This window comes from Delphinapterus leucas, chromosome 1 (genome assembly GCF_059928025.1).
Source record: "Delphinapterus leucas isolate spDelLeu-1000000601 "Yukka" chromosome 1, BTC_Dleu_Yukka2, whole genome shotgun sequence".
NCBI classification, from domain to species: domain Eukaryota; kingdom Metazoa; phylum Chordata; class Mammalia; order Artiodactyla; family Monodontidae; genus Delphinapterus; species Delphinapterus leucas.
The window spans coordinates 153,454,598-153,470,910 of record NC_143129.1 but is presented as its reverse complement, the minus strand read 5'-3'; the positions used below and the strand labels follow the sequence as shown (position 1 = coordinate 153,470,910).

Genomic DNA, 16,313 nt, shown 5'->3' with positions numbered 1-16,313 from the left:
TCACGGGCCCAGCCGCTCCGCGGCATGTGGGATCTTCCTGGACCGGGGCACGATCCCATGTCCCCTGCATCGGCAGGCAGACTCTCAACCACTGTGCCACCAGGGAAGCCCCATTCTCTTAATTTTTAACAGCCTTTTTTCTTCCTATTTTTCATCTCTTCATCTTCTTTTTTAAAAAAAATCTCTTTGTCTTTCTGCTCTACTCTATAGGAACTTTCCTTACCTTTATTTTCCATCACTTAGTTTTATATATTTTTTGCCATTATATTTGTAATATTCATTAGTTCTTTCTGTTCTGTGAATTTCTTTTTATAGTATCCAGTTTCTATTTCATGGTTAAAATATCTTCTATTCCTATGATGATATTAATAATAATTTTTCAAGGTTTTCTTCTCTCTGCATAGTCTCTATTTCCCCCAAATTGCTGTTCTATGTTTGTTAGTTCTGGTCTGTATCTTCCACAATATTCAACATTGTTGACCATTTACTTCCTAAAACTCAATTTTATACTTAAAACTCAATTTTATAGTTACTTGCTAGCTTCTCCTCATTTCTCATTCTACTTTGCTAATTCCTACACTGGCCCCTGTTTCATCACCTGTATATGCATGAATACAACAAATAATAAGGATTTGTTGTATTCATTCAACAAATCCTTATTATTTTCCAGGTACCATGCTTGGTGATGGAGACTCAGAAATTTGTAAGACATGGTTCCTGACCTAACTCCTCAAGTAATCATAATTTTCTCTTGGTATCCAAACTCTCTGTATGGATAAACAGCAACTGAAGACCTAGCCTGGATGCTATATGCCAGAGAATCTCGGGGTATGGAGTTACCAGAGAAAATCACAAACAGAGCATGGAGCAGTGCTAGATGAAGAGTTGGAAAGATAGTCCAAATTGAATCACCAATCCAAAGGGGACAAGGCAAAGTCTAGCTAAAACCACTTACAGGGACTAATAAAAGTTTTCAGGGACATGAGGAGCAGAGCAATACCTGGATCCATTCCTGGGATTAAAAGCAGGTAGCTAGGGCTTCCCTGGTGGCACAGTGGTTAAGAATCCGCCTGCCAATGCAGGGGACATGAGTTCGAGCCTTGGTCTGGGAAGATCCCACATGCCATGGAGCAACTAAGCCCATGCGCCGCAACTACTGAGACTGCACTCTAGAGCCCATGAGCCACAACTACTGAGCCCGTGTGCCACAACTACTGAAGCCCATGTGCCTAGAGCCTGTGCTCTACAACAAGAGAAGCCACCGCAATGAGAAGCCCACTCACCACAACAAAGAGTAGCCCCTGCTCACCGCAACTAGAGAAAGCCCACATGCAGCAACAAAGACCCAACACAACCAAAATTAAAAAAAAAAAAAAAGCAGGTAGCTAGCAGTTTTAGAAATTTTATTCCTGCTTTTTAAAGTCTGTTTTGGTGAAGAGTAGGGCTTGAGAGAGAGGAGAGGGAAGATGTTCTAGGTGTTTTTAGATTTAGCAGGGAACAGAAACAGGACTTCAAAGATCATCTCTATGCTAATAACTCCAAAATTCTGACTTTTGTCCTTAGCTCCAGATCCAATACCCAATTTTGTATCAGAAATCTTCACCTAAGTGTTCTACAAGCACCTCAAACTTAAACTGAATTTGTCTTCCTCCTAAATTCATCCCTCCCCTTACGTTCCCTAAGTGAATGGCAACATTATTGTCAAATCCAGCCATCGTAGCTGGACATTCTGGAACTGAGTTTTTTCTCATCTTCCTCTTCTTCACTCCCCACCCATCCTACACACCTGGATGTTGAATCCAGTCCACCTTGCCTCTAAGATATCTCCACTCCTCGCCCTCATCATTTTCAGTATCATTGCCTATATCAGCACTGGTTATTAGAAATATATTAAGAAAGACCTTGTGGAAAACTAGGGAACCTGGGGTAGAAAGCTAATATTAGTCTGGAATAAACACAGGTACAGAAGTAGTAGTTCCTGGGGAAGGTTGAGAATAACATCTCAAGTTCACTCTGGCAACTTAGACTAATTTCAGACATATAATAAGATGCTGAGATGGGAGGTATAACGAGGAATAAAGATTGCTTCAGCACAGTGGTAAAGGGGAAAGAGGGTTGCTTTGGTGACAGTGGTGATGAACAAGGCAGGTGCAATACAGGCACTCAACCAAGGTGGTTAGTTCAAGAAAAAGGCAAGAGAGCTTGGATATAGGCAAAAATTCTGAGAAAGAGCTAGTGGGAATGATGCATGAAAGTAGGTCATAACCCAGCTGTGGTGTTACAGACCTGGAGCTGAACTCAGGTCCCTAAGAACTCTAGACTTAAGGAGGTCATAGAAATAGAACAGGCTCCCTATGTGGGATAAGAAGATATATATATATATATATATATATATATATATATAGTTACTCTTTAACAGTATCTCTCAAATAGAGCTCAGTTACCATGTAAACACTACAACTTTGAGGATAAAACAACAGAAGATTATTTCGGCTAGTTAGCGAGAGTTCCTGGAAGCCTGTCTGACTATCCTTATTTCTGAGGAGTGGTGAGGCTGCGTGTAGGACTTGATTAGCTCTATTGGGCAACTGGGAAAAGCAGGCCCTTTGGCACATACTATAGTATTATACAGGCCATTCATCTGGCCTCACTGCCTTGTTCACACTAATACCAAAGTTTCTTCTAAAAATAGAGAGGTAGTATAGAGAAGCATTAAAAACCTGAGTTCTGAAATCAGGTGAGCCTAGGTTATAAATAATTTCCTTATTTATAAAATGGAAATGGTTATAATACCTACCTCACAGAGTAGTTTTGAAAACTAAATGAATTAACATATATAAACATGTATAAAATCTCTTGCATGATGCCTGGAACATAGTAGGACCTAACCAACAAAATGAAAAATTGGCTCATATAGCTCCTCTTCTCAAAATTCTTCAACGGTTTCCTGTGATTAAATATCTACAACCTGGCTTCATAATAAATGCAAGCATTTATTTCAGACTTAGCTGTCTTTTCTACTAGATTATAAGCTATTTGAAGGCAGGAACCATGTCTGTTTTATGCTCTCAACAATCAGCGCTACCACTTGCACAGTGTAGGTACTCAACATATCCTTGTTGAATGAGTAAGTGAACATAATATCTTTCTCCATTCATAAACCCTCCCATTATATAGCTCATAAACACAATGCTAGCAGATGCTCTTTGGAATAACCCTGATGCTATGCAGGTTCCTGAAATGTTAAGGAATTCTCATATCCATTTCAGTTCACTGAATGGCACTAATTATTTTATGCTTTCTCTCACTCCTGAATATCCCAGGCTCCTGGGGCAGGGATTGTAAGGACAAATGAAGTCCATAAACTAGATCAACATGTAACTCTAACATTCTCTGTCCTTTTTTGCCAAACCTTTATGAGGTGGACAATTGGATTGCTTTAAGAAACAGAGTTAATAAATAGTTTGGATAGAATGAACTGATTAAGGTTGAGTGATTACAATGGCAAATGTATCCCAATCTCTAAACATGCAATAAAGCAACAAAATATATTTTTAGCAATAAAAATGTTGTACAATTACCGTTTACTTGGTTGATTTCGGAGTTGGAGGATAGAATCTCATCTGCCAGCTTCTGTGCAGTAGGAAGAACTTCAGTGTGGTGTGCCGTGATTAAATACTGAATAAACTTTTGTAGCTGGTCCCTATTCATCTGGAAAAGGGTTTCTGAGATAGGAAGACGCAGTTTGACTTGGTCTGGTTTACGGATCCTGTAGAGTGAGAGCGCTACCACATGGGCACAGTAGAATATGTCTTTGTTCCCACAGCCACACGCCACTGAAGTGATTTTGCAGCGATCAAAACTGATGGCAACTTTATAAGTCACTGCTGGTTCAGAAGTAGTGGCCGGCTCAGTTACTGTGCCACTGAGATGGAAGCCTAAGGAAACAAAAAAGACATGTTTAGAGATTCTGTAGTAAGAAACCTGAAGGTTTTCATTTTGCATTTAAATTCATAAATTCAGAAACTATTTGCTGAGTATCTCCTACATACACAGTAGGCTCTGTCAAAGGTCAATGAAACCCAGGTATTGCTTTTTTTTAAAAAAAATATCTATCTATCTATCTATCTATCTATCTGTTTTGGCTGCACCGGGTCTTAGTTGAGGCATGCGGGCTCTTAGTTGTGGCTTGCAGGCTTCTTAGTTGCAGCATGTGGACTCTTAGTGGCGGCAGGCACGTGGGATCTAGTTCCGCGACCGGGGATCGGACCCGGGCCCCCTGCATTGGAAGTGCGGAGTCTTACCCACTTGACCACCAGGTAAGTCCCCCCAGGTATTGCTCTTAAGAAACACACAATCTAGAAAAAGAGTCTTTACCCTGGAGTCCATGAACCTCCAGAACTAATAAGAAAACTTTTGTTTGTACATATGTACATTCTTCTGGGAGTACATTTCATACCTTTTATCATAGTCTCAAAAAGATTATTCAAGAACCTTGAATAAGTTAAGAACCTCGGTAGTAGATTTTGAGCTCTTTGTGGCCAAAGACAAGTCTACAAATAATGTCAGTACAATCTAGAGTAAGGTGAGCGTTATAAACGAGAGAAATCAAAAGAATGCCACAAGGAAAGACAAGGAAGATAAGGGCAACATTTCTTCCTCAAAACAAACACTTCCAAAATGGTAACCACGTGGAATACTTAAAAGGCAAGAAGCCTCATAAGACGTAGAAAGCAGAGAGCTTGGTGCAGTGAGACTATGTGGTGTTAACCTCCACTCACTAGCACACAGCACCAATAATTTTGAAATGTAGAGAGAATACATTTTTAAGTTACAACTAAATTGAAAAAAGTTAAATTCAATAGAAAATTCATTCTATAATAACTGTTTATTCTTTAAATATGATTCTTCTTTGACAAAATATGTATTCAAACAATCATTCAACAAAAGTTTAATAAGACTTTAAGTAACAAACTTTTTTTTTTTTTTTTACAGTACACGGGCCTCTCACTGTTGCGGCCTCTCCCGTTGCGGGGCACAGGCTCCGGACGCGCAGGCCCAGTGGCCATGGCTCACGGGCCCAGCCGCTCCGCGGCATGTGGGATCCTCCCCAACCGGGGCACGAACCCGCGTCCTCTGCATCGGCAGGCGGACTCTCAACCACTGCGCCACCAGGGAAGGCCCAGTAACAAACTTTTTTTTAAGTATCCCTGTTAGCCTAGGGATGCTAACACGAAAAGGAGAGGAATATCAAATATTCGTGAAGCACCTATTATGTAGCAGAACTGTGTTGGGTGCTTTTAATAATTTGTCATAACAACCTTATGAAGTTGGTATTATTTTCCTTATTTTAAAGGTATGTAAACTGAGGCTCAGAGGTGAAGGAATTTGCCCAAGGGCCCTCAGCTGGAAAGTGATAGACCTAGGATTTGGAACCAGGTCTGACTGACTCCAAAGTTTATTTTCTTTTATTTATACTACACTACCTCTGAAAATGCCATGACAAAGTCCTTATCCTCAAAAACCACAGACAAATAAATGATTACAATATAATATACCAAATGGTATAGTAGAGACAGGAACAAAGGTGAAGCTAATTTCATAGATTTTCTTGTTTTACTGCACTCCACACTGTGAATAGGAAAGCAATTTAAAATAATCTTATATTTGCTGGAGAAATATTTGCCAAATAATAACAGGTGCATATGTTAGTTTCAGAGCTACCATCGTGACCTGGCGGAATCAAAAAATGAGGAGAAAAAAATTCCAAAGTTCAAGTTTCAGATAATTATGGCTAATTAAAGTAAGAATAAGTCCTAAATTTATAAGCATACCCATAAAATCTAGCAAAATTAACATTACTAAAGGCATATTTAGGTCCAATCCAAAGAAAGGTGCACATTACTGAAAAAGTTAATATTAATTTCCAGAGTAAGAAAAATATCAAAATTAATTTGCTAACTTCATAGCTTTCAGGTATATTTGTAAAACTTCACAGAGGCTTTTTCTCAGTTAAACTTAGTTGCAGATTTAAAAATACTGATTGTCATTTGTTCAAAGCAAAGTAGAAAAGTTATATTCAAATGTGATTAAGTATGGCTAAAGACTGCCTTCACTTTAGAACTAAGGAAGAGAACCTTCTGCAGAGTTGAGAAGTAACTCTTCTCCAGATTTCTATCCCCTGGACATAGCCAGTAGAATAACACAACAGAGAGCACATTACACTACGAATTAGGCAGCCACGATCTGTTATTTACTATGCAGTTTTGGGCGACTGACTCACTTTACAACTTTGAGCCTAAGCTTCCTCCTTAATAAGGTGGGGATAATAATCCTTGCTCTGCCTAGCTCTTAAAAGTGCTTTGTCAAACTGTAAATGTCCTACAGATTTATTATTCATGCTTTTATGCAGTTTTTGTTAATGGGTCTTCATGTCAAGGGCATGAGACAACTTCCCCAGTGGCCAAGTTTCACAGTGGTTGAAAATCAGGGGCTAAGAAAGTACATTTTTTATTTCCCTCAGGCCCTCAGGAGTATTTAGTATATTCTTGAGAAATGACTTAAGTCCTGATGAAAAGAGACCCAATGGAAGGACTACTTTATTTTTTTACTTTTATTTTAAATTAATTAATTAATTTTTGGCTGTGTTGGGTCTTCCGTTGCTGCGCACAGGCTTTCTCTAGATGCGGTGAGCCGGGGGCTATTCTTCGTTGTGGTGCATGGGCTTCTCATTGCAGTGGCTTCTCTTGTTGTGGAGCACGGGCTCTAGGAGCACAGGCTTCAGTCGTTGTGGCACGCGGGCTCAGTAGTTGTGGCTCACGGGCTCTAGAGTGCAGGTTCTGTAGTCGTGGTGCATGGACTTAGTTGCTCCGTGGCATGTGGGAGCTTCCCAGACCAGGGCTAGAATCCACATCCCCTGCACTGGCAGGCGGATTCCTAACCACTGCGCCACCAGGGAAGTCCCTAGAAGAACTACTTTAAAATTTCAAATAAGATAATGATGCCAATGTGGGAAAACATTAGGTTCCAAGCCTTTGAATCTAAAAGTTGAGTATAAACATTTCTACTTGTTTGGGGGCACTTGGCCTGTAGCACAGTCTCTGAACCCAATTCTCTCATTCCTTTCCTGCATGAAAATGAATAAGAATATTGGTTAGAGTTGAGACAGAAACTATGGGTATCTTATTAAGATGTAAGCCACATGAGGGCTTTCTCTGTATACTGCTTACTGTGAAAAAGCAAAATCACTATGGCTGCACTATGAAAAACAGATTGGGGCTTCACTGGTGGCGCAGTGGTTGAGAATCTGCCTGCCAATGCAGGGGACACAGGTTCGAGCCCTGGTCTGGGAAGATCCCACATGCCGCGGAGCAACTGGGCCTGTGAGCCACAACTACTGAGCCTGCGCGTCTGGAGCCTGTCCTCCACAACAAGAGAGGCTGCGACAGTGAGAGGCCCGCGCACCGTGATGAAGAGTGGCCCCTGCTCGCTGCAACTAGAGAAAGCCCTCGCACAGAAACGAAGACCCAACACAGGCAAAAATAAATAAATAAATAAATAAATTTATGGAAAAAAAACAAACAAAAAACAGATTGGACCTCGGCCTCCATATTTTTAAGATGAGAGGCTGGCCTAGAAGACCTCCAAGGTTCTATCTAGCACAGATATATTATGATTTCATAGTAACTATCACTAAATCTTATTATCTTTTCTAGAACCAGAGTACTTCTGGGATTTAAAGAGTATATAATAATAGCTAACCTTTATGAGTGCCTCCTATGTGTTCGGCTCTGTTCTAAGTACTTTACATGCATTAACTCATTAAATTTTCACAATTTTTATGAATTTGATAGTAGGTATAATGGTAAGCTTTATGTGTCAATTTGACTAGGATACAGAACCCAGTTATTCAATCAAATACTAATTAATCTGGGTGTTGCTGTGGAGGTGTTTTGTAGATGTGATTAACATCTACAATCAGCTGACTTTAACTAAAGGAAATTATCCTTAATAATGTGGGTGGGTCTTGTTCAATCAGCTGAAAGGCCTTATAGGCAAAACTGAGGTTTCTCTGTGAAAGAAGAAATTTTGCCTTAAGACTATAGCATCAGATTCTGACCAAGAATTTCCAGCCTGATGGCCTGGAAACGTATACTATATATGTATATACAGTTATCTCCTACTGATTCTGTTTCTCTGGAAAACCCTGACTGGTTACCATTATTATTCCCATTTTATGTATGAGGAAACAAGCACAGAGAGGTTAAGTAACTTGCTCAAGGTCATTCTGCTAGTAAGTGGCAAAGCCAAGATACACAGCCAGCAGTCTGGCTCAAAAGCCCATACTCTGAACTATTACATTATACTGTCTCTGTATAATACTGTGTTGTATGGCAATCAATACCACATTTATATAAACTGTAAAACAACTATAAAACTAGAAACATTATTAGAAAATAACTTCTATGTTTACTGAAATTCTACAATTTCAATTTTTATAGCATTGGTAATGGTTTGAACTTCTAGGTTAATCTGGAATTAGAGACAAAATGTTGAATATCAATTTAGATTCCATCTGTCTCCACAGCAGGTCAATGTTAAAACAACTGAGAAACTTTCTGAAAAATATTTTTCAAAAGCTAGTTAGACATGGCTTCCTAGAGGCTTTGATTAAGGCCCATGATGCTCTTGGGATCATGTGCATTTGAGTTAGGTAAATATTTGGGCTCCACCAGCTGTATTAACAGTGGTATAGCTCATGCTCCAGGCCTAAGCCCATTTGAAAGGCAGAAGGTTCTGGGTGGCTCCGTGGAAGTTTCCTTGCTGGGAGTTCCTTTTTCCCTTATTATAACCTAGTAACACTTTTTTCAAGATTAATTACTCCTGAGAATAAAGCTACATAGAGGTTCAATGTAGTATTTCTTTCCCATTGCAAACCTAACTGCCATCAATAATCTGCTGATTTAAGCAAACATGTAGAAGCCTAATTTTAAAAAATTTCTGGCAAGAGTAAGACGCAGAGATCACCTTCCTCCCCACAGATACACCAAAAATACATCTACACGTGGAACAACTCCTACAGAACACCTACTGAACGCTGGCAAAAGACCTCAGACCTCCCAAAAGGCAAGAAACCCCGCAAGTACCTGGGTAGGGAAAAAGAAAAAAGAATAAACAGAGACAAAAGGATAGGAACAGGACCTGCACCAGTGGGAGGGAGCTGTGAAGGAGGAAAGGTTTCCACACACTAGGAAGCCCCTTCGTGGGCGGAGACTGCGGGTGGTGGAGGGGGAACGCTTCGGGGCCGCGGAGGAGAGCACAGCAACAGCGGTGCGGGGGACAAAGCGGAGAGATTCCCTCACAGAGGATCGGTGCCGACCGTAACTCACCAGCCCGAGAGGCTTCTCTGCTCCCCCGCCGGGGCGGGCGGGGCTGGGAGCTGAGGCTCGGGCTTCAGTCGGAGCGCAGGGAGAGGACTGGGGTTGGCGGCGTGAGCACTGCCTGCAGGGGGTTAGTGCGCCACGGCTAGCCGGGAGGGAGTCTGGGGAAAAGTCTGGACCTACCGAAGAGGCAAAAGACTTTTTCTTCCCTCTTTGTTTCCTGGTGCGCGAGGAGAGGGGATTAAGAACGCTGCTTAAAGGAGCTCCAGAGAAGGGCGCGAGCCACGGCTAACAGCGCGGACCCCAGAGACGGGCTTGAGATGCTAAGGCTGCTGCTGCCGCCACCAAGAAGCCTGTGTGCGAGCACAGGTCACTATCCACACCCCCTTCCGGGGAACCTGTGCAGCCCACCGCTGCCAGGGCCCCGTGATCCAGGGACAACTCCCCCGGGAGAACGCACGGCGCGCCTCAGGCTGGTGCAACGTCACGCCGGCCTCTGCCACCGCACGCTCGCCCCGCACTCCGTGCCCCTCCCTCCCCCAGGCCTGAGTGAGCCAGAGGCCCTGAATCAGCGGTTGCTTTAACCCCTTCCTGTCTGAGCGAAGAACAGACGCCCTCCAGCGACCTACACGCAGAGGCGGGGCCAAATCCAAAACTGAGCCCCTGGGAGCTGTGAGAACAAAGAAGAGAAAGGGAAATCTCTCCCAGCAGCCTCAGAAGCAGCAGATTAAAGCTCCACAATCAACTTGATGTACCCTGCATCTGTGGAATACATGAATAGACAACGAACCATCCCAAATTAAGGAGGTGGACTTTGAGAGCAAGATTTATGATTTTTTCCCCTTTTCCTCTTTTTGTGAGTGTGTATGTGCATGCTTCTGTGTGAGATTTTGTCTGTATACCTTTGCTTCCACCATTTGTCCGAGGGTTCTATCCGTCTATTTTTTAAAAAAATTTTTTTCTTAATAATTACTTTTTATTTTAATAACTTAATTTTATTTTAATCTTCTTTCTTTCTTTCCTTCCTTCCCTCCTTTAGACAACAAATCATCCAAAATTGAGGAAGTGGACTTCAAGAGCAAGATTTATGATTTTTTCCCCTTTTCCTCTTTTTGTGAGTGTGTATGTGTATGCTTCTGTGTGAGATTTTGTCTGTATAGCTTTGCTTCCACCATTTGCCCCAGGGTTTTCTATCCATCCTTTTTTTTTTCTTTTTTTTTTTTTTGGTTTCTTTCTCTTAATAATTATTTTTTTATTTTAATGACTTTATTATATTTTATCTTTAATTTATTTTACTTTAATCTTTCTTTCTTTTTATCTTTCCTTCCCTCCTTCCTTCCATCCCCCCTCCCTCCCTCCCTCCCTCCTTTCTTTCTTTCTTCCTACTTCTACTAATTCTTTCTTTCTACTTTTTCTCCCTTTTCTTCTGAGCCGTGTGGATGAAAGGCTCTTGGTGCTGCAGCCAGGAGTTAGTGCTGTACCTCTGAGGTGGGAGAGCCAACTTCAGGACACTGGTCCACAAGACACCTCCCAGCTCCACATAATATCAAATGGCGAAAATCTCCCAGAGACCTCCATCTCAACACAAGTACTCAGCTTCACTCAACGACCAGCAAGCTACAGTGCTGGACATCCTATGCCAAACAACTAGCAAGACACGAACACAACCCCATCCATTAGCACAGAGGCTGCCCAAAATCATAATAAGTCCACAGACACCCCAAACACACCACCAGATGTGGACCTGCCCACCAGAAAGACAAGATCCAGCCTCATCCACCAGAACACAGGCACTAGTCCCCTCCACCAGGAAGCCTACACAACCCACTGAACCAACCTTAGCCACTGGGGACAGACACCAAAAACAACAGGAACTACGAACCTGCAGCCTGCAAAAAGGAGAACCCAAACACAGTAAGATAAGCAAAATGAGAAGACAGAAAAACACACAGCAGATGAAGGAGCAAGGTAAAAACCCACCAGACCTAACAAATGAAGAGGAAATAGGCAGTCTACCTGAAAAACATTCAGAATAATGATAGTAAAGATGATCCAAAATCTTGGAAATAGAATAGACAAAATGCAAGAAACATTTAACAAGGACCTAGAAGAACTAAAAATGAAACAAACAATGGTGAACAACACAATAAATGAAATGAAAAATACTCTAGATGGGATCAATAGCAGAATAACTGAGGCAGAAGAACGGATAAGTGACCTGGAAGATAAAACAGTGGAAATAACTACTGCAGAGAAGAATAAAGAAAAAAGAATGAAAAGAACTGAGGATAGTCTCCGAGACCTCTGGGACAACATTAAACGCACCAACATTCGAATCATAGGGGTTCCAGAAGAAGAGAAAAAGAAATGAACTGAGAAAATATTTGAAGAGATTATAGTTGAAAACTTCCCTAATATGGGAAAGGAAATAGTTAATCAAGTCCAGGAAGCACAGAGAGTCCCATACAGGATAAATCCAAGGAGAAATACACCAAGACATATTAATCAAACTGTCAAAAATTAAATACAAAGAAAACATATTAAAAGCAGCAAGGGAAAAACAACAAATAACACACAAGGGAATCCCCATAAGGTTAACAGCTGACCTTTCAGCAGAAACTCTGCAAGCCAGAAGGGACTGGCAGGACATATTTAAAGTGATGAAGGAGAAAAACCTGCAACCAAGATTACTCTACCCAGCAAGGATCTCATTCAGATTTGATGGAGAAATTAAAACCTTTACAGACAAGCAAAAGCTAAGAGGATTCACCACCACCAAACCAGCTTTACAACAAATGCTAAAGGAAATTCTCTAGGCAAGAAACATAAGAGAAGGAAAAGACCTACAATAATAAACCCCGAACAATTAAGAAAATGGGAATAGGAACATACATATCAATAATTATCTTAAATGTAAATGGACTAAATGCTCCCACCAAAAGACACAGATTGGCTGAATGGATACAAAAACAAGACCCATATATTTGCTGTCTACAAGAGACCCACTTCAGACTTAGAGACACATAGAGACTGAAAGTAAGGGGATGGAAAAAGATATTTCATGCAAATGGAAACCAAAAGAAAGCTGGAGTAGCAATTCTCATATCAGACAAAATAGACTTTAAAATAAAGACTATTAGAAGAGACAAAGAAGGACACTATGTAATGATCAAGGGATCAATCCAAGAAGAAGAAAAACAATTATAAATATTTATGCACCCAACATAGGAGTACCTCAATACATAAAGCAAATGCTAACAGCCATAAAAGGGCAAATCGACAGTAACACATTCATAGTAGGGGACTTTAACACCCCACTTTCACCAATGGACAGATCATCCAAAATGAAAATAAATAAGGAAACACAAGCTTTAAATGATACATTAAACAAGATGGACTTAATTGATATGTATAGGACATTCTATCCAAAAAAAACCAGAATACACATTTTTCTCTAGTGCTCATGGAACATTCTCCAGGATAGATCATATCTTGGGTCACAAATCAAGCCTTGGTAAATTTAAGAAAATTGAAATTGTATCAAGTATCTTTTCCGCCCACAACGCTATGAGACTAGATATCAATTACAGGAAAAGATCTGTAAAAAATACAAACACATGGAGGCTAAACAATACACTACTTAATAACGAAGTGATCACTGAAGAAATCAAAGAGGAAATAAAAAAATACCTATAAACAAATGACAATGGAGACACGACAACCCAAAATCTATGGGATGCAGCAAAAGCAGTTCTAAGAGGGAAGTTTATAGCAATACAATCCTACCTTAAGAAACAGGAAACATCTCGAATAAACAACCTAAACTTGCACCTAAAGCAATTAGAGAAAGAAGAACAAAAAACCCCCAAAGTTAGCAGAAGGAAAGAAATCATAAAATTCAGATCAGAAATAAATGAAAAAGAAATGAAGGAAACTATAGCAAAGATCAATAAAACTAAAAGTTGGTTCTTTGAGAAGATAAACAAAATTGATAAACCACTAGCTAGACTCATCAAGAAAAAAAGGGAGAAGGCTCAAATCAATAGAATTAGAAATGAAAAAGGAGAAGTAACAACTGACACTACAGGAATACAAAAGATCATGAGCGATTACTACAAGCAACTCTATGACAATAAAATGGACAACCTGGAAGAAATGGACAAATTCTTAGAAAGGCACAACCTGCCAAGACTGAATCAGGAAGAAATAGAAAATATGAACAGACCAATCACAAGCACTGAAATTGAGACTGTGATTAAAAATCTTCCAACAAACAAAAGCCCAGGACCAGATGGCTTCACAGGCGAATTCTATCAAACATTTAGAGAAGAGCTAACACCTATCCTTCTCAAACTCTTCCAAAGTATAGCAGAGGGAGGAACACTCCCAAACTCCTTCTATGAGGCCACCATCACCCTGATACCAAAACCAGACAAGGATGTCACACAGAAAGAAAACTACAGGCCAATATCACTGATGAACATAGATGCAAAAATCCTCAACAAAATACTAGCAAACAGAATCCAACAGCACATTAAACGGATCATACACCATGATCAAGTGGGGTTTATTCCAGGAATGCAAGGATTCTTCAATATATGCAAATCAATCAACGTGATACACCATATTAACAAATTGAAGGAGAAAAACCATATGATCATCTCAATAGATGCAGAGAAAGCTTTTGACAAAATTCAACACCCATTTATGATAAAAACCGTGCAGAAAGTAGGCATAGAGGGAACTTTCCTCAACATAATAAAGGCCATATATGTCAAACCCAGAGCCAACATCGTCTTCAATGGTGAAAAACTGAAAGCATTTCCACTAAGATCAGGAACAAGACAAGGTTGCCCACTCTCACCACTATTATTCAACATAGTTTGGGAAGTTTTAGCCACAGCAATCAGAGAAGAAAAGGAAATAAAAGGAATCCAAATCGGAAAAGAAGAAGTAAAGCTGTCACTATTTGCAGATGACATGATACTATACATAGAGAATCCTAAAGATGCTACCAGAAAACTACTAGAGCTAATCAATGAATTTGGTAAAGTAGCAGGATTCAAAATTAATGCACAGAAATCTCTGGCATTCCTATACACTAATGATGAAAAATCTGAAAGTGAAATCAAGAAAACACTCCCATTTACCATTGCAACAAAAAGAATAAAATATCTAGGAATAAACCTACCTAAGGAGACAAAAGACCTGTATGCAGAAAATTATAAGACACTGATGAAAGAAATTAAAGATGATACAAAAAGATGGAGAGATACACCATGTTCTTGGATTGGAAGAATCAACATTGTGAAAATGACTCTACTACCCAAAGCAATCTACAGATTCAATGCAATCCCTATCAAACTACCACTGGCATTTTTCACAGAACTAGAACAAAAAATTTCACAATTTGTATGGCAACATAAAAGACCCCGAATAGCCAAAGCAATCTTGAGAACGAAAAACGGAGCTGGAGGAATCAGGCTCCCTGACTTCAGACTATACTACAAAGCTACAGTAATCAAGACAGGATGGTACTGGCACAAAAATAGAAAGATCAATGGAACAGGATAGAAAGCCCAGAGATAAACCCACGCACATATGGCCACCTTATCTTTGATAAAGAAGGCAGGAATCTACAGTGGAGAAAGGACAGCCTTTTCAATAAATGGTGCTGGGAAAACTGGACAGGTACATGTAAAAGTATGAGATTAGATCACTCCCTAACACCATACACACAAATAAGCTCAAAATGGATTAAAAACCAAAATATAAGGCCAGAAACTATCAAACTCTTAGAGGAAAACATAGGCAGGACACTCTATGACATACATCACAGCAAGATCCTTTTTGACCCACCTCCTAGAGAAATGGAAATAAAACCAAAAAAAAACAAATGGGACCTAATGAAACTTAAAAGCTTTTGCACAGCAAAGGAAACCATAAACAAGACCAAAAGACAACCCTCAGAATGGGAGAAAATATTTGCAAATGAAGCAACTGACAAAGGATTAATCTCCAAAATTTATAAGCAGCTCATGCAGCTTAATAACAAAAAAAAACCCAACCCACTCCAAAAATGGGCAGAAGACCTAAATAGACATTTCTCCAAAGAAGATATACAGACTGCCAACAAACACATGAAAGAATGCTCAACATCACTAATCATTAGAGAAATGCAAATCAAAACTACAATGAGATATCATCTCACACCAGTCAGAATGGCCATCATCTAAAAATCTAGAAACAATAAATGCTGGAGAGGGTGTGAAGAAAAGGGAACCCTCTTGCACTGTTGGTGGGAATGTAAATTGATACAGCCACTATGGAGAACAGTATGGAGGTTCCTTAAAAAACTAAAAATAGAACCACCATATGACCCAGCAATCCCACTACTGGGCATATACCCTGAGAAAACAATAATTCAAAAAGAGTCATGTACCAAAATATTCATTGCAGCTCTATTTACAATAGCCCGGAGATGGAAACAACCTAAGTGTCCATCATCGGATGAATGGATAAAGAAGATGTGGCACATATATACAATGGAATATTACTCAGCCATAAAAAGAAACGAAATTGAGCTATTTGTAATGAGGTGGATAGACCTAGAGTCTGTCATACAGAGTGAAGTAAGTCAGAAAGAGAGAGACAAATACCGTATGTTAACACATATATATGGAATTTAAGAAAAAAAAATGTCATGAAGAACCTAGGGGTAAAACAGGAATAGACACAGACCTACTTGAGAATGGACTTGAGGATATGGGGGCGGGGAAGGGTAAGCTGTGACAAAGTGAGAGAGAGGCATGGATATATATACACTACCAAACGTACGGTAGATAGCTAGTGGGATGCAACCGCATAGCACAGGGAGATCAGCCTGGTGCTTTGTGACCGCCTGGAGGGGTGGGATAGGGAGGGTGGGAGGGA

General features: G+C 40.2%; 1 protein-coding gene across 1 annotated transcript in view; it reads right to left on the bottom strand.

Annotated features, from left to right (window-relative positions):
• Positions 1-16,313, bottom strand: part of ZSWIM5 (zinc finger SWIM-type containing 5) — a 256,500-nt gene that overhangs the window by 71,022 nt on the left and 169,165 nt on the right. Inside the window, exon 2 of the mRNA XM_022575556.3 lies at positions 3,582-3,938. Within this exon, the coding sequence (XP_022431264.1) occupies positions 3,582-3,938 (357 nt within the window). The remainder of the gene's footprint in view (positions 1-3,581; positions 3,939-16,313) is intronic.